The sequence below is a fragment of the Lipotes vexillifer genome, unplaced genomic scaffold (genome assembly GCF_000442215.2).
Source record: "Lipotes vexillifer unplaced genomic scaffold, Lipotes_vexillifer_v1.1 scaffold875, whole genome shotgun sequence".
Lineage (NCBI taxonomy): Eukaryota > Metazoa > Chordata > Mammalia > Artiodactyla > Lipotidae > Lipotes > Lipotes vexillifer.
In genome coordinates this window covers 1,614,214-1,636,953 of record NW_006792177.1, presented here as the reverse complement: position 1 = coordinate 1,636,953, position 22,740 = coordinate 1,614,214, and the positions used below count along the sequence as shown (strand labels likewise).

The following is a 22,740-nucleotide window of genomic DNA, read 5'->3' as shown; positions in this document are numbered from 1 at the left end:
AGTTTGGCTCAAATAAAACTCTTTTCTATTCCTATTATAGAGTGTATATTGATTATTTTTGTGACACAATGGAATACAGCAGAGCCATGAAAATGTGTGCTCATGTATCCACATGTATCCACATGAAAAAGTCCACATGTATCCACATGAAAAAGTCCCCCAAACATAATGTGAGTGAGGAAAGCTGTGTAGTCTGAACGAGTCATGAAAAATTTTTGAAATTTTTTCATACACGTGATTAAATGGTCCAGATTGGAAATGATGAAAACTAATCCAAATAGTGGTCACCTTTGGAGAGGGAGGGAGAGAGAAAGACAGGGTGGGGCTTGAAGTGTAACATTTCTTTCTTTTAAAAAGAGAGACTGATCTGAAGCAAATATTGCTAAATGTTAACATCTGTTTAATCTTGTGATCTTGTACATGCTTGTCTGTATGTTTCTGTACGTTAGGAATACTTCACAATTTCCTGCCCTGCTTCTTCCTTGAGCGTTCATTGTTTGCCTCCTACGCCCCAGGCATGGGGCTGGTGTTGAGGATACAGATATCGCCAAGCCCACCCACATCTTCAGTCTGTGAGAGGGATGGTGACAAATGCACCGAACACTCTAGTGCACGGGTGCTCTGTAGAGAAGTCCTGCGGGCCCAGCCAGGGACAGGCTGCATCAGGCCTCAGCTTTCTTGGGGAAGGGGTCTTTGATATTTCCTGTGGATGTTTTGGAGGGTGCTGCAGACAATGCCAGTACTCACCTTATGCTTTGGGCCCTATCTTCAGTGTGCTCACTGAAAGACTTACAGCTGCCAGTGCCTGAAGCCCCGCCCCACACTCGGAAATCATTCTGTTCATGAAGGCAGCTGGCCCAAACTGCCGGGCAATTAACCAACGCCTCTTCCCTTCCACATCTCCCAGCAGCACTCAACAAGTGATGGATGGGAACTGGTCTACAGATGCCCCGGATCCCTCACCCTTGAGCAGGATAACTCAGAGGCACACTTTGCCAGAACTCCCAGCAGGATTAAAGTCACCCCAGTAGTAAGAACGCACCTTCCTGTCCCTTCTCTGTCTTACTTCCCTACACACACTGCCCCCTCCAATTGCAATTTAGATTGCGTTTAAGTCTTTGTCTGAGGATCTGCTTCTGGGAAATCCAGATTGAGAGGACAAGAAGGACCTGCCAAGGAAGTCTCGGGGAGGTTTCCACGAGGCAGAGCCATGGCCCCTGGCTAACTTACAACATCAGCAGGATGGCTGGAATGATCAGGCCTGGATTGGCGAGGAAAGCAAAAATCTTGCCCAGGAAGGTTGGGAAATCGTTCTCGACCGTCTCTTGGATGACATCATACATTCTGGTTTTCCCACTGGAAAGAGGAGAGAGTACATTATAGTGTGCTGTGAAGCTCATATGGTATAAACCGCTGTGTCCATACCCTGGAGGGTCCAGGCCGCCACTCACGACTACTCTCCTGGAAGAACAGAGCTCTTCTCCACAGGGACTGCAGTGGAAAAAGCCCCCACGTGGGGCTGCTCTGTAGGCGAGGGCTTAGAGCTGCCTCAGCACCCTGGCTCCCAGCTTCAAGTCCCCGGGGCCTCACAACCTCTCAGACTATCTCCGTCTCCTGTGCCTGGTACCTTTCTCGGCAAGATGAAAATGGGTTTTCTCCTATACTCTCATGGGAGAAAATGGCCTGTGATGTAGCTACGAGACCAACATGGAGCTTCCTCTGGGTCCCTGGGCCTGGAGGCAGCTCTCCAGTTACTGATGTGATGGACAGCCTCTTGGTGACTCAAAAATACCTACAATTAGTCTTCAGATGAGAATTCCAGTATTGCCTAGGGCAGGCTCTTGGATAGTTCACAACAGTAATTTTGATTTTCTTCAAAAATACCTAAGAACCATTATGCAGACTGCCTTCCACAAATAGCTGCCCAGAGATTACTGTCTGCTCCTGGCTTTTGGTTGGTAGCTTTGGTGCCAAGAACTGGAATTTATGGTTTGAAATTCCCGATTTAAATCCTCTCTCCTCCATTTATTAGCTGTGGGACACCATGGACAATTTACTTACTCACTTTCTGCCTGTATTCATACCCTCACTCTCCCCACTAGAGCTGTACTTTTCAATGTGGTTATTAAAATTAAATTAAATTAAATTAAAAATTCAGTTTCTTAGTCACACATTTCAAGGAGTCATGTGACTAATAGCTACTATATTTGAGGAGCAGATGTGGATTTTTTTCCCTCATATAGAAAGTTCTATTGGTTAGTGCTGCAGAGGTTTGATATCTTTGGGCAAGATACTGAAAATTTCTCTGCCCTGGTTTCCTCATCCGTATAATATAGTACAATAATAAAATAGTATATACAATATGGTATTATAAATATAATAACAGCATTTGTCTCAGATTGTTTAGAGGACATTGACATGAATTCATATAAAACATTGAGTATGGGGCTGTCAAATTATAAGCGCCCTCCAAAATGTTGCATCTAGAAGCTTCATTTTTCCCTTATGTGTCAATCAGGGGTTAGCAAACAATGGCCCATGGACCAAATTTGGCTTGCTACCTGTTTTTATAAGGCCTGTGGGCTAAGAATGGCTTTTACATTTTTAAATAATTGGAAAAATATCAAAAGAAGAATAATATTTTGTGACACATAAAAATCGAAGTATGAAATTCAAACTTCAGTGTCTGTAAATGTTTTATTGGAACACAGCCACGCTCATTTATTTATGTATAGTCTCTGGTTGTTTTTGTGCTATAATAGCAGAGATGAGTAGTTGTGTTAGCAAACATCTGTGGCCATCTCAATGCTTAGTACTGCTGCACAGCACACTACAAATTGCAATGATGTAGTTATAACATGACAGCATTTCAAGTGTCATGCATATCACGATATTATAACATTTAATTTATTATTAGTAGTATTATTTGGCTGTGCCCTGCAGCTTGTGGGATCTTAGTTCCTCGACCAGGAATTGAACCCGCATCCTCGCCAGTGAAAGCGCAGAGTCCTAACTACTGGACCATCAGGAAATCCCTATTATTTTTTTAAATTACTACTACATACCCATTTTGTAAAAACAAGAAAAGTGGACTTCAAATATGATGCTTAAGTCACAATAGAATGTGGATTATTTTGTCATTGAATTATGACGTATTAGATGATGCATTAGTTTTCAGTGACTACTGTGTAACCAATTACCACACTGGAGGCTTAGAACAATACAAGTTATTTTCTTACAGTTCTGGAGGCCAAAAAGTCTGAAATGTTTCCCTGGACTGAAACCAAGGTGTCAGCAGGGCTGCTCTCCTTTCAGAGGGAGGCTCTAGGGAAGAATCTGTTTCTTTTTCTCAACTTTTAGAGCTTCATTCCCTGCATTCCTTGGCTCATGGTCCCTTCCTCTATCTTCAAAGCTAGCAGCATAGAATCTTCAAATCTCTTTCTGCTTTCAAGGTCACATCACTTACTGCTCTTCTGTAGTCAAATATCTCTTTGCCTCCCTCTAATAAGGACACGTGATTTAGGGCCCATCTGGGGGTAATTCAGACAATCTCCCCATCTCGACATCGTTAATCAGATAAGCAAAGACCATTTTCATGTATAAGGTAACATCCACAGGTTCCAGGGATTAGGACCTGGATATCTTTGGGAGCCATTATTCAGCCCACCAGGCTGCTCTCTGGCCTCCAAACATTCATACTCATTCCACCTGCAAAATATATTCACCACCATCCCTACATGCCCCAAAGTCTCAACCTAGTACAGCATCAACTCAGAGTCCAAAAATCTCATCTAAATATCATGGACTCAAAAGTCCCAAATCTCATCTAAATCAGGTGTAGGTGAGACTTTGGGTATGATCCATTTTGGGGCAAAATTTCTCTCTATCTGTGGAGCTGTGAAACTAGAAAGCAAGTTATTTACTCCCAAAATACAATGGTGGGTCAGCCATAGGATAACAGTTATAGATATTCCAATTCCAAAAGGAAGAAAATGGAAGGAAGAAAGGAATCACCAGTTCCCAGCAATTCTGAATTCCAATCAGCCAAATTCCATTAGATTTCAAAGGCCTGAGAATGATTTTCTCTTAGCTCAACCCTCTGTGCCTGCTTGCAGCTCTGCCCTCCAGGCCCAAGACTCTGGCCTTGGAGTCATCCTTCCATTTTCCTGAAGAGTAGCACAGGTTTCAGCTGAGTAGATTTGATCAGCCTGTTTACTGACTATAGAGTATTTGGAGTCCAACAGCTTTCCTTCATTTTGTCTCTTCTCTGCCCCATTCAGTCCAAGCTGTGATACTGCTCATACAACAATCTCAAATACCTGGTGGGGCTTCCATGTATGTTGTGGGAATTCAGTCCATTACACAAGAGGGTCCTACACAGATCTTTCCTGGATAATTCCATTTCTATTTCTGGCTTCTGCTGAGATGGTTGAGAGGATCCAAGTTACATGCTTAAAAGAATCATCTGTGTGAATGAATATTCAGATCCTTCAGAAGCACTAGCAAAAGGTTGTCCAGCCTCCTCCTTGGCTTTCTCCTTAGAGCATGCTTTCCTAACAGTGGGTCTGTTTTTAGAGTCTTCTGCCAGCTGGACAGTCTGAGAATTTCCCAAATCATCAAGTCCTGGTTCCTTTTTGCTTATCAGTTCCTTCCTCGATTTATCTCTTTCTTCTCACATTTTTAGTATAAACAGCAAGAAGAAACTAGGCTGCACCTTCAACACTTAGAAATATTCTCAGCTATAATCTCCAAAATATACAAACAGATCATATAACTCAACAACAACAAAAAAACAACCCAACTGAAAAATGGGCAGAACACCTTAACAGACATTTCTCCAAAGAAGACATACAAATGGCCAGTAGGCACATGAAAAGATGCTCAATATCACCAATTATTAGAGAAATGCAAATCAAAACTACAATGAGGTACCACCTAACACTGATCAGAATGGCCATCATTAAAAAGTCTACAAATAACAAATGCTGGAGAGAGTGTGGAGAAAAGGGAACCCTCTTACACTGTTGGTGGGAATGTTAAGTTGGTGCAGCCACCATGAAAACAGTATGGAGGTTCCTCAGAAAACTAAAACTAGAACTACCATATGATCCAGCAATCCCACTCCTGGGCATATACCTGGACAAAACTATAATTCAAAAAGATACATGCACCCCTATGTTCATAAAAGCACTATTCACAATAGCCAAGACATGGAAACAACCTAAAGGTCCATCGACAGATGAATGGATAAAGAAGATGTGGTACATATATACAATGGAATATTCCTCATCCATTAAAAAGAACAAAACAATGACATTTGCAGCAACACGGATACAACCAGAGATTATCATATTAAGTGAAGTAAGTCAGAAAAAGACAAATATCATATGATATCAGTTATATGTGGAATCTAAAATGTGGCACAAATGAATTTATCTACAAAACAGAAACAGACTCATAGATATAGAGAACAGACTTGTGGTTGCCAAGGGGGAGAGAGGGAGGGGGAGGGATGGACTGGGAGTTTGGGATTAGTAGATGCAAACTATTATATATGGGATGGATAAACAACAAGGTCCTACTGTATAGCACAGGGAAATATATCCAATCTCCTGGAAAAAAACCATAATGGGAAAGAATATAAAAAAATGTATATATGTGTATAACTAAATCACTTTGCTGTACAGCAGAAATTAGCACAACATTGTAAATCAACTATACTTCAATTAAAAAAAAACAGAGAAAAAAGTTTTTACTAAGATTGATCTTCAAAAAAAAAAAAAAAGAAAAATCCTCAGCTGTGGACTTCCCTGTCGGTCTAGTGGTTAAAACTCTGTGCTTCCACTGTAGGGGTCGTGGGTTTAATCCCTGGTCGGGGAATTAAGATCCCACATGCCACGCGGTGCAACCAAAAAAAAAAAAAAGAAAAAGAAAAAAAAAGAAATATCCTCAGCTAAATATAGAAGTTTATCATTTACAAATTCAGCTTTCAATACAACTGAAGGACATAGTTTATCTAAGCTTTCTGTCTCTATATAACAAGGATACCCTTTCCTCTAGTTTCCAAAATCATGGTCCTCATTTACCAGTGATGAAATAATTAAATTGTAGGAGCTGAAGGAATGTATTCAGAGAAAATATACTTAAGACTTTTAGATTTTCCAGCAAGAGCAGTTGCTTGAAGAGTTGAGGACATTCAAACACAAGGCAAGTGATCTCAGGTGGTTTTCCTTGGCTCTTAATGAGTCAATAGATGTTTCTGATACTGCTTAGTTGTTTATTTGAGGAGTTAATGCCAAGTCTGAAGTGACTGAAGAATTAACTCCTATGAATATTCTGTGCAGGACATATATGGGTGAAATTTTCTCAAAGAAATTGAAAAAACACTAATTTAGTACAACTGAAATGAAGTGGAATCTGCTATGATGTGCTACAACTGATAATGGTCAAACTGTATGTAGAGCAGAAGTCAGAGCTGAACAAATTAACAAAGCTTGTGAAATTTTCAGTGTGTGCAGACTATGGTTATTCATTTTCTTATTCATCAGTAAGTAATTTGTAGAAAATATCTGAATCTATCATGTACAATTGAGTGAATAGTGTCAATGGTAAACTTCATTTGCTCTCATGACTTAATCATTTTCATATCTGTGAATTTTTATCAGAAATAGAAACAGAATATCCTGACTTACCCTACTGCACAGCAGTCCGATGGCTTGGCAGTAATAAAGCTTTATGGCAAATTTTTTTTCTATGGTGGTAGATGTGTTGCCATGTCTGGCACAAAAATGGATCTGGCAGCAAAGATGACTATCTGGGCAGGACAATTGATTTTTGATGATAGAGAAAAGTAACTCTGAACCTCTATTATGTGAAATATCACCTCCTTCCCCTCAAGAGAACTCCATTCTTCTCACTGGTAGCCCTGTCTTACAAAAAATTATACTCTATTATTATCATATTTTGAATTTTGCCAGTAAAAACTTTGTGGGCATTTGTTTCTCTCCTGTTATATAAGTACCTACATAATAGTCTTGATTTTGTCTCTTGATCCCCAAAGCCTAAAATATGTACTATCAGGTTTTAAAGAAAAAAGTTAGCTGATCCCTGGTGTAGATAATGCTTCCCACCTCATAGCATTGTTATGAGTACCAGCTACCCTGAATTTGGGCAGGGCTCAAGCTTAACAAATTCGTATATATGCCCTACTATGGATTAGCACACTCCTCCAAGTACTTTACAGATAACAGCACACTAAATCCTCACAGCAACAACTGAAATAAAGTGGAATCTGCTGTGATGTGCTACAACTGATAATGGTCAAACTATATACAGAGGAGAAGGCATAGCTGAACAAATTAACAAAGCTTGTGAAATTTTCCATCTCAGAGGCAATGAATCTGCTGTGTAACTTGCTCAAGATGACCCAGCTGGCAAATGACAGAGCCAGCTCTAGAGTCTATGCTCTAAATCAGGAGTGGGGGCAATTTTTCTCCAAAAAAGATTTTAGGCTTTGTGAGCCAGATGGCCTCTGCTGGAACTACTCAAATTCTACTGTTGTAGTTAGAGAGCAGCCATAGATTATATGTAAGCAAATGAGTGAGGTTGTGTCCTAATAAAACTTTATTTATAAAAACAGGTGGTCTGGATTTGGTCCATGGGATGTAGTTTACCAACCCTTACTTTTAACTGTACACTCTACAATGCTGCCCATCTCACTCATTTATCTTGCCTGCCTGGATCTGGTCCAAACCCTAAAAGTGAATTTCTGCCAGGTGAAGGGTCTGGTTCAAGCACTGACCATAAATTTTCTCCTAGACACTGGGTGTAAAGCAGGAAGAAAATAAGAAAAAAAAAAATCACACCTGTACGGAGCTTATGGTCTGGTGGGAGAGATGCACAGCAAACAAAATGAAAAAGGAAAAAGAATGGCATGCTAGATGTTGGTAAAGAGATGTGGTAAACAGAAGTAATGACAAGATGTGTGTGTGTGTGTGTGTGTGTGTGTGTGTGTATGTGTGTGTGTGTGTGTGTGTGTGTGTGTGTGTGATTTCAGTTAGGGTCTCCAGGGAAGGCCTGAAAAGGTGACCATTGAGTAAAGCTCAGAAGCAAGTGAGAGGACAGCTGTAAAAATGCTTGAGGAATGAATGTTCTAGCTGTTGGTGGTTTGTTTTTTTTTGCAGTACACGGGCCTCTCACTGTTGTGGCCTCTCCCGTTGCGGAGCACAGGCTCCGGATGTGCATGGCTCACGGGCCCAGCAGCTCTGCCGCATGTGGGATCTTCCCAGACCGGGGCACGAACCCGCGGCCCCTGCATCGGCAGGCGGACTCTCAACCACTGCGCCACCAGGGAAGCCCTGTTGGTGGGTTTTGATCAGAAAAGTGACAGGAAGGAGGTGGCAGCAATGTGTCCTCCTGGGCTCCACTTGTGGGTCCCTTCCTCTGCTATCTGGGTGTCAGCTGTCAGGGCCTCAGGGAGCAGATGAAGCAAGAGCGGGGCAGGTGGCGAGGGCCAGACACGACATGGGCCTACTCACTGGCCTCCTGCCTGGAACAGGTGGGTTGTCTGGGCAAAGGGGCACCGGCTGAACCCTTTGCACCCAGAGTCCAGTCCTCCAAACCTTGCTCAGGAAGAAGCCTAAAGAAGCTTCTGCCACTTCTGCCATGCGGTTGTCCCTCAGCCTGGTGCCCAGGCCTCCTGCCACTCAGCACGGTCCTCCACTCTGGATCCAGCCCCCCTTTCCTTCTGTCTGGACCCCCGTTCAGCCCCATCACACTCTGCTGTGAGATCTCCTGCTAACGACTCCTCTGAGCTCCCACAGCCCTTGCTGTGGGGCACCAAGCACAGGGCTTTATCAACGTCAGTCCATTATAAACTGAGAAGTGTCAGTTCAGCATTTCCCAAAGCGTGTTGATCCACATTAGTAGGCAGGGTCGGGACTGGAGTGAGGCGGGTGAGGCCCTGGGGTGCACAGTTTAAGGAGGTACTGCCCTTGGGGTTGTGCAAGTGCAGGGTGGGCACCTTACTAGCCTCACCCTCCTCCCTGCCCTAGATGGTGTTCCATGGAGCAAGGGTCTGTGGTCAGTAGGGACGGAAGCACCGGCTTGCACACGGTCTCTCACAGCACGTTTCTTCAGAGGCTTGAATAAAGGAGTGTGCATTGTGCATTTCTAAGTGAGGAGGTGGCAGATAAAAGGGGCAGCGTGTCCCAAACTTTTGAACCACAGAATCACTTTTTATGCAGAAAAGAAAGGGATTTGTTTTCAGAGGGTGTCGCATTTGGAAATTGAGCAGTAGATGCACATTCTCTCTCCATCTACCTCCTTACGTAATTATTTATCTCTTTATATAAAATGTCCAGTCTCTGAAACTAGTCTGGCTTATACCTTGAGCCTACAGTGCTCTGTAGAGCATGAGGACCCTGTCAAGAGTCTCAGTAGTGGCTTCACATTTGAATGGGACTCGTAAATGTACGGTCATTTCATTTTCAGAATGCCCCCTGTTACTCATCCCACGGCAAGGTAATCCAGGGCAGTAGGTTATCCATATGTTAAAAGGTTAGAGCTGTGCTGTCCAATATGGTAGCCATTAGCCACTGGTGGTTATTTAAATTAAAATTAATTTAAATGAAATAAAATTAGAAATTCAATTTCTTGGTCCTCATTTCAAGTGCTCAACAGCCACATGTGGCTGGTGGCTACCATATTGGATAGCACAGACATAGAACATCTCCATCCTGCAGAAAGCTCTGTTGAATGGCATTCATGCTCCGTGGCCTTTCGCAGGCTGACGTGACACCAGAACTGGAATTTTGAGCCTGAGATCTCTGAGCAGACTGCCCTGGGAGAGGAAGTGCTCCCCTGCAGCTGAGGCTGTGCACCTGAATGGCCCGCAGTCAAAGGAGGGTGGGAGGGACATGACGGTGTAGGCCACTGGCAGGAGGCTGAGGAAAAGCACCAGCAGCAAAAGGCCCATGTAGAAGTTGTTGGATCGGGAGGCTTTGAACACGCGTTCGTGGGGGACGTTGCTGCTCATCACTGCCCAGCACTGGAAGTACATGGAGGTCAGCAGGCGCAGCACGTTGATGCCCACCAGTCCTGGGGCATAGAAGGAGCCCATCCTGGAAGGGCAGAGACCGCACACCTGGTTGGCTCGACAGCAGAAGAGGCCGGGGAAGGACGGCACAATGAAACGGGACTGATGGGCTAGGGGCAGGAGGCCTTGTTGCTTTCTCTGTAGGTCCCAAGGGAAGGGGCCTCCCATTTAACCAGGACATTTATCACCAAGCCATAGCCATCCATTCCTCAGGACAGGGACTCTCTGAGCATTCCTGGCTTGGGTTCTGGCCAGGATTTTACCACTGCTCCACCGCCAGGCATGGAGCAAATTACATGGCCTCTTGTCTGTTTCTCCATGGTCTCCATTAAACAGCATTGCTGCTCAGAAAAGTATTTGAAGTCCTTAACTTAAAAGAATTGGATATTGGCTTGCCATGAGCCTTTGAAAGCCTTTGGCTGAAGTCAGGCAGCCTCCTCTAACTCCTTCTCAGAGGGAAGTTCCTCAGTTCGTTTATCTCCCTGCCTCCTTCTCTCTTTCCTTTCTTCCACTTCCTTCTCCCTCCCTCCCTTTCCTTCTCTTCTTTCCTTCCCACTCTACTTTTTCCTTTGTTCCTTCTCCCCTCTCTCCTCCCTCTTTCCTCCCTCTTCCTTTTTTCCTACTCTCTCCCTAGCTTTTCTCTCCCCTCTCTACGTATATGGTAGCAAGTGGGTAGGCCAGACACTGTCCTGTTCAAGCAAAAGAAGGGAGCTCAGAGAGGCCAGATGATTTGTCCAGCCTTTCTCTAGCTGGTTGAGAGGCAAAGCCTGGGATTCCAGCTTTTCAACTCCCCGAATGAGGTGATCACCAGAGGAAATGGATAACTCACCAGATCATTCCTTGGTTGAAGATCAAACCAAGCACATTTCCACTAATATCAAACTCAGCATATGAGGGCTGGAGGGAGAGAGAGAGAGAGGAGAGAGAGAAAGCCTGTTAGGTCGTGTCAGCCAGATCCCACTACTGGTCAAACTGACCAAGCCACTCCACCCCAAAGAGCCTGCTCTGGTGACCAGAGAGGAACCTTAGATTCAGAGTTCTATTTCTTTAACATGTTTTCAACTTTTAAAAAAGAGTTTTGAAGTTCTCAAACTTGAAACTTTCTTCAATGTCTTCTCCAATTAAAATAATGAGAATTTTTTTGGGAATTCCATGGCAGTGCAGTGGTTAGGACTCCACACTTCCACTGCAGGGGTCTGGGTTCAATCCCTGGTTGGGAAATTAAGATCCCGCAAGCTGTGCAGCATAGCCAAACTAAAAAAAAAAAAACAGAGAAAGAATTTTTACATTTTATGGCCTGCAGGCTGACAGTGTGTTCTTGGGAGGCCCCAAGAGAACATTTTATCAATGTTCTAATCAGAAATGTAACTTGAAATTATAAGCAAGGAGTAAATCAAATAAATAACAAAATGCAAATAATTAAATGAGGAGTCAAATGTAAAGAAAGCTATAAAAACAAAATAAATAAATTTCTCCTCCAATTCTCTTTTCTCCTTCTCATCATTTTTTAAAATTAATTAATTAATTTTTGACTGCGTTGGGTCTTTGCTGCTGCACGTGGGCATTCTCTCTGGTTGTGGTGAGCAGGGGCTACTCTTCGTTGCGGTGCGCGGGCTTCTCATTGTGGTGCTTCTCTTGTTACGGAGCACGGGCTCTAGGCGCACACGCTTCAGTAGTTGTGGCTCGCGAGCTCTAGAGTGCAGGCTCAGTAGTTGTGGTGTACGGGCTTAGTTGCTCCGTGGTATGTGGGATGTTCCCGGACTAGGGATCGAACCCGTGTCCCCTGCATTGGTAGGCGGATTCTTAACCACTGCACCACCAGGGAAGCCCCACTGTCATCTTCTTTTTCATGGAAAGGAACCACCTCAGCCAGATGCAGATTTTCAACCTGACTCTGATTTTCAGAGTTTTGGAAATTTGTCAACTGTTTGAAAGAACATAAAGTGTGTGAGCATTAGGGAGTCAGTGTCCTTGTGAGGCCAGCTGAAACCTGCTTCCCAATTTGTCTTCCAGAAATGGAGATAAAAAGTGACAAGAATGAGAGAAGGAGGGAAACAAAGTGAGGAGAGAGAGAGGGAAAGTCAGGTGAGCGTGGATTAAAGGAAGAAACATGCAGAATCCAAATATAGGAGGGTTAAATCTTGGGAATTTAAAATTTAACATTTGAAAATATTTTAAAAACTTTTTAGGGCTTCCCTGGTGGCGCAGTGGTTGAGAGTCCGCCGGCCGATGCAGGGGACACGGGTTCGTACCCCGGTCCGGGAAGATCCCACATGCCGCGGAGCAGCTGGGCCTGTGAGCCATGGCCGCTGAGCCTGCGTGTCTGGAGCCTGTGCTCCGCAACGGGAGAGGCCACAACAGTGAGAGGCCCGCGTACCGCAAAAAAAAAAAAAAACAAAAAAAAAACCTTTTTATCTACTGGATTTTGTGTCCTGCTGAGAAAAAATGAAATACCACTTCACAGAGTAGCGACTGTCATTAAGCGTCTAAAGAAATGCACAGAATGCATCTGACTGCGTCAGAGAGGGTGACTGGAACGCCTTTCCGCACAACGTCCATGAAGTGGTGACCTACAAATCCAGCCTCCAGGTCCCAGCACCAGCAGTAGTTCATGAACCGGACAAAGCAAGCCCGCAGGAAGTCTCCCAGCAGGATGGTGATACACGTTACCAGCATGTCTGACACTGTCAGCCTCATGAATTCCTGCAAGGAGGAACATAAGAGAAAGGGGATGGTCAGGGTTTGACCATGCCTGCTTCTCCCAACTGACTGCATGCCAACGCTCCCCCACCCACTCTTATTATTCTCTGTGACCCTCTGATTAATGGTGGTGCAGATAAAAGACCCCATGCTTTGAACAATGCTTACTATAGGTTCCAGCTCTACAAGTTACTAATTTATTGCTTTGGAATAGTCTCTCAACCTTTTGAAGTTGATACATTAACCTTGCAAGGTTACTGGGAAAGTTAGTGATTACGTATGCAAATTGCCTGGCAGTTGGCAATACCCAGTATTTGGTAGTTATCAGCACTATTGCATAGATGTAGGATCTGAAGGCTCACTCCTTGCTTCCCCGCATCTGCTCTGAAGTGCCAGCTGCCCCAGCTAAGACTGAATCTGACCATTGTCCCTGGGGAAAGCAGCTGGTTTTCTTCACCCCTGCTAACTGGATTTCTTTTTTGGGGGGTATGTAGAGAAAATAATGTAGGTTTTTCACAGAGGCACATAGAAGAAGAGCCAAAAGCAAAGGAACAAAGTTTTCTTTGATGTGTAGAGTACATATAATTTATTAATTTTTTTTGAAAAGTTGGAAAGATCTACCCGACTTCATCACAATCTTTCAGATATCTAATAGACTTGGAGTTCCCAGGGTACACAGGGTCTGCTCTATTCATTTTTGTATCTTGCAAGATGATTAAAAAATGCTTGCTGGATGAATGGCTGATGAGTTTTCAGGGTTTTTCCTTAACAAGAATTCAGACTATTACTCTTAAGTAAAACACAAACTGACTTGTATCAGGTCTCCACGTCTATGCAAGGTGATGCTCTGGGGCCTGGGGTGAAGGTGGTGGTGGACATAGGTGAGCAGGACATAACGCCTCAAACCCATCATTACCAACAAACTCAGAAGGAAACAAGTTTTAATCAGTGATGCGCATTCAGGGAGGAGGGCAAGAGAGATGCCTTCCAAGATGTGAGGAAGGAAGAGAGAAATTCTATAGCAGAATATTCCAAAGGAATCATGTAGGTAACGAACTCTCTTTTGTCTTCTAAAGAGGGTAGGTTTTACGGACTTGAAGGCTTTCTCTGTTACACACTGTGATGGGTTTAGAAATGTGAGTTGCTCCACATATCAAAGATGAGGACGATTTGAAGAGAATGGGGGAATTTAGACTGGAGGAGATGAGAAGTCATGAGTCTGAGCCTTCTGTGAAGGAAGCAGGGAGAAAAAGCCCCCAGGACCCTGTGGAAAGGAAACCCTGCCTCAGGAAAATAATCTGCTGGTGGACTTGTAGGCAGTGTTTGATGAAGTGTGTGATATAATCCTCTCCTCTATGGGACTTCATCAACCTCAGTTAAAAACACTGCTGTCCAATGCTCTATGGGCATGGATTCTTCAGGGGTTGCAGGTGAATAGAAACCCCATGCAAAGAGATGGAGTTGAGGAAAAGAAAGGCAGCTGATCCCTGTGTTACCTGTGAATACTTCAAGTTTCTGCCTAGGAAGGCAAAGAACACTAGCCTTTGAAGTCCACACTGTGTAAGCTACAGGAACAGTAGTGAAAGTGGCTAAGGGGAAATGGTAGTTGTTAATTTTTTTTTTTTTTGCGGTACGCGGGCCTCTCACTGTTGTGGCCTCTCCCGTTGCGGAGCACAGGCTCCGGATGCGCAGGCTCAGCAGCCATGGCTCACGGGCCCAGCCGCTCTGCGGCATGTGGGATCTTCCCGGACCGGGGCACGAACCCATGTCCCCTGCATCGGCAGGCGGACTCCCAACAACTGCGCCACCAGGGAAGCCCGGTAGTTGTTAATTTTTGACATTCTCATGAAAACCTTTAATTCTCTTTACAGAAAAATGCACAGATGCATATACACACAAAATCTTGTATACAACTTTTAGGAGTTGTATTCATGATTTCCAGGTGGAGAACCTCAGGCTTTCAGTGAAATCTGCAGTAAAACTCTAAATAAATCCAAGTGGTATTAGACTGCTAGATGAAGCACAGAGAGAAATGTTTGGGACACTGAAAAAAAGGTAACATGAAAAGGTGGAACTTTCCTAAGAAATGCTAGGTTGACATTTTGGTGACTTAAAAATGGAAACATCAAGAAGGGATAACGAAGAACTGAGAACAGGGATCACCTTTTCAGGAGAGTGTAACTACTCACAATGCCCACAGCTGTCTCCCAGCAAGAACCCCGGGGCACATCTGCAGGGTGCAGGGGTGGCCGGGGGACGCTCTCGTTCCAACCCGAGGAGTTGTAGTAGTGAAACAGAGTCCAGTGAGTGATGTTCTTTATTGTCTCTTCGTTAGAAAGCTAGAATGGAAGATGGAGATGTGGGGTTGGAAGGAGCCAGGGAAGGTCCAATGTTTCCACAGGAACAAGAAATAGAGCCAGAATATGCCACAACCCTACCATCTAGCCCCTGCCCTACCCCTCAACAGGTCTCTCCAGAAATGCCCTCCCCAGCCTTTCAATCTATAGAGGAGAGGGAGGCAACTGGCTAAAGTCCTTGGGTCTTTTCCAGGAAGTTTTCTTCTCTGTTATTATTCATCTGTCCCTTCATCCATTTGTCCATCCATCCATCCATCCATTCAGTTCCTCATTGTTCTTTTGAGATTAATTTATTCAGGGTCTATTCTGGGCATATAAGGCAATGGTGACACAAGAGTGAACAGGAGTGACACAGGAGTGAACGGAGATTTCCTCAGAAAGTTCACTGCTGGTAAGTGACAGAGATGAACAGACAATTACAAACCAGAGTGATAAGAGCTATGGGAAATTTTTGGGGGGGACTGAGGAAATCCACATCAGACAACAGGGCCCTTCCTGGAGGCAGTGACATCTGAGCCAAAACGCAGGAGGATTAGTCAACTAGTCAAACATGGGGAGAAGGGTGGAGAGAGAGGCAAGAGAGAATTTTGCCCCGTGGAGGAAATGTGAGGCTCAGGAGGGTGAAGGAGTTTACTAGGGTAGGAGGGAAGCAAGAAATGAAGGTGGAGAGTAGGTAACGGTCAGATCCAGTCACTTCCATGCTGGGAAACTCCCAGTAGCTTCCTGTTAACCTCAGGAAAAAGTTCATGAGGAGGGACGTGTGGGAAAGAGGAGCATCATAATCTGGCCCTTCCCCCAATATCATTTTTCACTTCTTCCCTCCACTCTATTGTTCAGCTAACTCATAGTTCCCGGTTGCATGAGCTGTTCCCTCTGCTTTTTCCGAGGTCTGCTAAGATCCCCCACGGTGGGGTTTGCAGCCCCTCCTGTGTACTGCCACACTGCCCGGGGCTTGCTCCCACTGAAGCACCTGCCCCAGCATGCTTCGATGAATGAGTCTGTCTCCCCTGGAACAGGACCGTGTCTTGCTCTCTGCTGTACCCCCAGGGCCTGGCTTGGTGGGTACGCTATAACCACCTGGAGAGCAGTGATGAAAGGTTAACTCAACCATGACTTATCATCTCAGTGGGCGCATACTGGGCTGGTAAACATTTATGGCAGCTAAGAAACAATACGGGAAAGCCTACAGATAAAATATTAAGGGTACCAAATGACATGCAGATGATGTGAAAAAGCCTAAGAAAAAGACAGTAAAGAACTGAAGCAAAATGTTAACAATGGGTCATAGGAATCTGGTGATATTTTTCTTCATTTTACTTTTCTGACCTTTCCAAAAAATTTTAAATTAATATAAATTATGTGCAAGGAAATTATTATATTTAAAAAAGAAATTTGGTGGGCACTAGGAATTGGGGGGGTGTTTGTGGTCTTTACCTTCAGGTGGACGTCATCCATCAGGGCCAAAAGAAATGTGTAGAGGTTTCCCAGGAAGAGTGCAAAGATGCGTCCCAGCTGCCACTTCAGTCCAATGCGTGGGTGGTAATTCTCCAGGGCAGCAATGGTTTCAAACAGAGGGGGACAAAACATCCCAAGCAGGGACATCACAATTTCTACCTGAGAAATTGGGAGAGCTGGGTTAGTTTTGTCATCAATATCACTTGCTTCTCCACCATCTCTGCACCCCCAGGGCCATGCATCTCCATCTCCTTTTTGCCCCCTCCTCTGCCTCTGGAAATGCCCCGGGGTCTCCACAACTTGCTGTATGACCCTGGCGAAGGCACCAACAAGCCCTGAGCAGTCAGTGTATGTTCCACAGGTCCTAATTGCTCTGTGACTGGTTGTCACCACGATTGCTGTTATTAGCATTGATAAAAATGGCAAACTATCTTTGAGAAGTAAATGAATTAACATATGGCGCAGTGCTTTGTGTTCTGTAAAAGCTGTGAGCTAGGTAAGAATCTCCTCATCTCAGGAGCATAGAAGACCAGAAACTCAGATCACAGAACGGAACCAACAGTAGAGGGATGTGGTGCAGGGTGTGGCCTTTGGGGTCAGCTTCATTCACACATCTGGTGGTGGATTTGCTGTCACCTAAGGTGATGAGATAATTGGGCCATGTGCCGCTCATCATTTAGGAGGCTAGCTGGGCATCATTCACATGGTGGAGGTCTCAGGTTCCCAAGAGAGCAAGTTCCAAAATACAAGCACTTTTCAAGTCTGCTTGTATCATTGCTGCTACTGTTTCACTGACTAAGGCAAGGGATGGGGAAACAGATACCACCTCTTCATGGGAGGAGCTAGAAAATCACATTGCAAAAAAATGTGGATACAAGGATGGGAAGAATTTGTAGCTATTTTTGCCAACTACCACAGATGTCAAATTCCCAGGAGAGATTTATGGATTCAATGCAAGCGCGATAAAACCTTAATGTGTGTTATTGTGGAACTTGATGAGAGAACTCACTCTGTCAGATATCAAGACATACTATAAAGCCATAGTTTATCGGTGTGTTATTAGTGCAAGAATAGACATATAGACCAATGGAACAGAAAAGGAAGCCCAGAATCACACCCATGCATTACTAGACAACTGATTTATAAGCGATGTAATTTCACTTTTTAAAATTAGTCTTATAGTCCAGAATTCAATAATTCAGCTGAATGGCATAGGAACCAGGGTAATTTCAGTATTTTCCTGAAATATTCACTTCAGCAGAGATGCCCTCCTCACCTCATTTCTTTCATACCAGCTGACATTCTGCATTTTGGAGAATTCTTGGGATCGTTTCACAACAAAGTAAATGAGGTACCCACTTCCACACAAACAGCAGATGATGAGAAAGTTGGCCAGGACACGGAGAAATCTTGTCAGATGGACATTTTCTTCTTTGTTACTCTCTTGTTCATCCACTATTGATTCCTTGATGTGTGAAAATGAGATGTGAATAATAACAAGAAACCACTGTTGTTGGGTTCCTTGAGATTACTACTTTCTATATTTCCAGAAATGAAAGAATTCAGAGGGGTGGTATATGGATAATTCTTTTCTTTAAGAAAATACATTTTGAATAGGTGAGGGAGATTAAGAGGTACAAACTTCCAGGTGAAAAATAAATGTCACGAGTATGAAATGTACAAAGTGGGGAATATAATTAATGACTATGTAATATCTTTGTAGGGTGACATATTATAACTAGACTGACCATGGTGGTCATTTTGAATTGTAGAGAAATATCACTCTGCTGTATAACAGGAACTAACATAGTGTTGTAAGTCAATTATACCCAACAAACAAACAAACAAACTTATAGAAAAAGAGATCAGATTTGTGGTTACCAGAGGTGTGGGATGGGGTGGATAGAGGGGGAACTGGAGGAAGGCAGTCAAAAGATACAAACTTCTAGTTACAAGATAAATAAGTACTAGGGATGTAAGGTACATGTTAAATATAATTAACACTGCTGTATGTTATATATGAAAGTTGTTAGAGTAAATCCCGAGTTCTTATCACAAGGAAAAATATATATTTTTTCTATTTCTTTAATTTTGTATCTATACGAGATGATGGATGTTCACTAAACTTATTGTGGTAATAATTTCATGATGTATGTAAGTCAAATCATTATGCTGTATACCTTAATCTAATACAGTGCTGTATGTCAATTATATCTCAATAAAACTGGAAGAAAAAAAGGAATCTTAAAATATTACATTTTTTCTTGTTACTTCTACTTTGGTACATGTACTGACAAAGCTTAGGTTTACTGGATACTTACTGTGTGTTAGATGTGGGGCTAAACACTCACTATCCATTATCCTTAATCCCAACAACAAACCAGTTACCGCTGCTAATGCCCAGAAAGATTTCAGTATCCAATGGGGACTGTTTTAAATCTATAGATCGGGGAGTTTAGAATTGAATCTGAAAAATACTGAGTCTTCTGGGACTTCCCCACACTTTCACTGCAGGCAGTGCAGGTTCGATCCCTGGTCGGGGAACTAAGATCCCATATGCCACCCGACTCGGCCAATATCAAGTCTTCTAAGCCAGGGGCTGGCTTTTTTTTTTTTTTTGCGGTACGCGGGCCTCTCATTGTTGTGGCCTCTTCCGTTGCGGAGCACAGGCTCCTGACGTGCAGGCTCAGTGGCCATGGCTCACGGGCCCAGCTGCTCCGCGGCATGTGAGACCTTCTCGGGGCACGAACCTGTGTCCCCTGCATCGGCAGGCAGAGTCTCAACCACTTGCGCCACCAGGGAAGCCCAGGGGGCTGGCTTTTTTAATTAAAAAGTTCTGGCCAAGTTTTTTTCTATTAAAAAACCAGATAGCAAATATTTTTTTTGGTTTTGCAAGCCACGTGGTTTCTCTCATAGCTACTCAACTATGTCACTGTAGCACGAAAGCATCTATAGATAATATATATATAAATGAGCATGACTTTGTCTCAATAAAATCTTACTTACAAAAATAGGCAGGAGGCTGGATTTGGACCCTGGGCCATAGTTTGCTGACCTCTGTTCTAATCCATGGGCATGGTATATTTTTCCATTTATTTAGAGTTTCTTAATTCCTTTCAGCAATGTTTTGTACTTTTTGGTGTAGGCAGTCTCACTTTTTTTTTTTTTTTTTTTTTGGTTAAATCTATATTCCTTGGAATTTTTTGTACTTTATTGAAAATGGAATTAAATTATTTTCTAATTCTTTGCTGCTAGTGTATAAAAATACAATAGATTTTTAATTATTAACCTTGTATCCTGCATTAGTAAGTTTTTCATAGAAAGACAAAATTAGTATATGACAGAGCCAGGATGGAAAATGAGGTCTCCCAGACACCAAAGTACCTGGGAGATATTTTTTTAATTGAAGTGTAGTTGATTTACAACGTTGTGTTAATTACTACTGTACAGCAAAGTGGTTCAGTTATACATATATATATATATATATACATATATATATATATATATATATACATTCTTTTAAAAAATATTCTTTTCCATTATGGTTTATCATAGGATACTGAATATAGTTCTCTGTGCTATATGGTAGGACCTTGTTGTTTATCCATTCTATATATAAAAGCATCCATCTGCTAACCCCAACCTCCCACTCCATTCCTCCCCCACCTCCCTCCCCCTTGGCAACCACAAGTCTGTCCTCTATGTCCATGAGTCTCTTTCTGTTTCCTAGATAGGTTCAATTGTGTCATTTTTTAGATTCCACAGGTAAGTGATATCATATAGTGTTTGTCTTTCTCTTTCTGACTTACTTCACTTAGTATGATGATCTCTAGTTGCATTCATGTTGCTGCAAATGGCATTATTTTCTTCTTTTATAGGGCTGAGTAGTATTCCATTGTACCACATCTTCTTTATCCATTCATCTGTTGATGGACATTTAGGTTGTTTCCATGTCTTGGCTACTGTGAATAGTGCTGCTATGAACATAGGGGTGCATGTATCTTTTTTGAATTCCAGTTTTGTCTGGATATATGCACAGGAGTGGGATTGCTGGATCATATGGTAGTTCTATTTTTAGTTTTCTGAGGAATGTCCACACTGTTTTCATAGTGGCTGCGCCAACTTACATTCCCAGTAACAGTGTAGGAAGGTTCCCTTTTCTCTACACCCTCTCCTGCATTTGTTATTTGTAGACTTTTTAATGATGGCCATTCTGACTCATGTGAGGTTGGTACTTCATTGTAGTTTTGATTTGCATTTCTCTAATAATTAGTGATGCTGAGCATCTTTTCATGTGCCTATTGGCCATCTGTATGTCTTCTTTGGAGAAATGTCTATTTAGGTCTTCTGCCCATTTTTGGATAGGGTTGCTTGTTTTTTTGCTGTTGAGTTGTATGCACTGTTTGTATATTTTGGAAATTTAGCCCTTGTAGGTTGCATCATTTGCAAATATTTTCTCCCATTCTGTAGGTTGTCTTTTTGTTTTGTTTATGGTTTTCATTGCTGTGCAAAAGCTTGTAAGTTTGATTAGGTCCCATTTGTTTATTTTTGTTTTTATTTCTATTGCCTTGGGAGAAGGAATGAGATTTTTCAATCAATTAACAGTTATTGTGTTCGGGTTCAGTTTCAACTAACTCATCAGGTAGTTAGTATACATTAATGCACACAGTTCTCACGACATGTGTCCTGTTATATAAGTGGCTTTTAACAGACTCAGAGGGGAAGCCTTCTCCTTCCCATATGTTCAAAGTGCTTCACAGGCATTGACCTTCTTTGTCTCTCTCTAGTAGTCCCGAAGGAAGGGTCAAAGCCCTTGTTGACCCCTACTGTGCCCTTGGATGCTCCACCACAGGCTTCCCATTGCTGAGAAGGAGAAGGAGAAGCAGAACTGAGCCCGCTCCCTGCTCTACCCACTGCCAAGCTGACTCTGGGGCTCATGAAACCCATGTAGTGAGCTGCTGAGCCCAAGCCCTGTCCCTGGTGGGTGTACCTGTCTTCTGTAGGCAACGATTGGTATCAGTGGGCAGCAGCCCACTTCTCCTCCCAGAAGGGCCAGGAGAGAAGAGAGTGAAGAAGGCAAGACAACCGAGCACCGTTGTGGCGTAGATCTGACCTCTGCAAGGTCCTGGGGTAAAAAAGTCTGACTGATCAGACAGGAGAAGCATTGGACTATCAAGAACTTTGAATGGTTTTTAAGAAGACATACAGATGGCCACCAGGCACATGAAAAGATGCTCAACATGCTAATTATCAGAGAAATGCAAATCAAAACTACAATGAGGTATCACCTCACACCTGTCAGAATGGCCATCATTAAAAGGTCTACAAATAATAAATGCTGGAGAGGGTGGGGAGAAAAGGGAACCCTCCTATGCTATTGGTGGGAACTGCAGCCACTGTGGAGAATAGTAAAACTAAACATAGAGTTACCACATGATCCAGCAATCCCACTCCTGGGCATATATCTGGAAAAGACAAAAATTCTAATTTGAAAAGATATATGCACCCCCAATGTTCATTGCAGCACTATTTATAAGCACCAAGACATGGAAGCAATCTAAGAGTCCACTGACAGATGAATGGATAAAGAAAATGTGGCGTACACACACACACACACACACACACACACACAATGGAATATTACCCAGCCATATAAAAGAATGAAATAATAGATGGACCTAGAGATCGTCATGCTAAATGAGGTAAGTCAGAAAGAGAAAGACAAATACCATATGATATCACTTATATGTGGTATCTAAAATATGATACAAATGAACTTATTTACAAAACAGAAACAGACTCATAGACATAGAAAACAAACTTATGGTTACAAAGGAGAAAGGGGGGGATAAATTAGGAGTTTGAGATTAGCAGATACAAACTACTATATACAAAATAGACAAACAACAAGGTCCTACTGTATAGCACAGGGAACTATATTCAATATCTTGTAGTAACCTAGGAAAAGAATATGAAAATGAATATATATGTATAACTGAATCACTTTGCTATACAACAGAAACTAACACAACATTGTAAATCAAATATACTTCAGTTAAAAAAAAAAGAACTTGGGCTTCCCAGGTGGTGCAGTGGTTGAGAGTCCGCCTGCCGATGCAGGGGACACGGGTT

At 42.9% G+C, this 22,740-nt stretch overlaps 1 protein-coding gene across 1 annotated transcript in view; it reads right to left on the bottom strand.

Moving 5' to 3' along the window:
- Positions 1–22,740, bottom strand: part of TMC2 (transmembrane channel like 2) — an 84,617-nt gene that overhangs the window by 8,394 nt on the left and 53,483 nt on the right. Inside the window, exons 11-17 of the mRNA XM_007465381.1 lie at positions 17,885–18,073; positions 16,588–16,767; positions 14,986–15,135; positions 12,671–12,799; positions 10,926–10,993; positions 9,882–10,121; positions 1,231–1,356 (exon numbers count right to left, since the gene is read on the bottom strand). Of these exons, the coding sequence (XP_007465443.1) occupies positions 1,231–1,356; positions 9,882–10,121; positions 10,926–10,993; positions 12,671–12,799; positions 14,986–15,135; positions 16,588–16,767; positions 17,885–18,073 (1,082 nt within the window). The remainder of the gene's footprint in view (positions 1–1,230; positions 1,357–9,881; positions 10,122–10,925; positions 10,994–12,670; positions 12,800–14,985; positions 15,136–16,587; positions 16,768–17,884; positions 18,074–22,740) is intronic.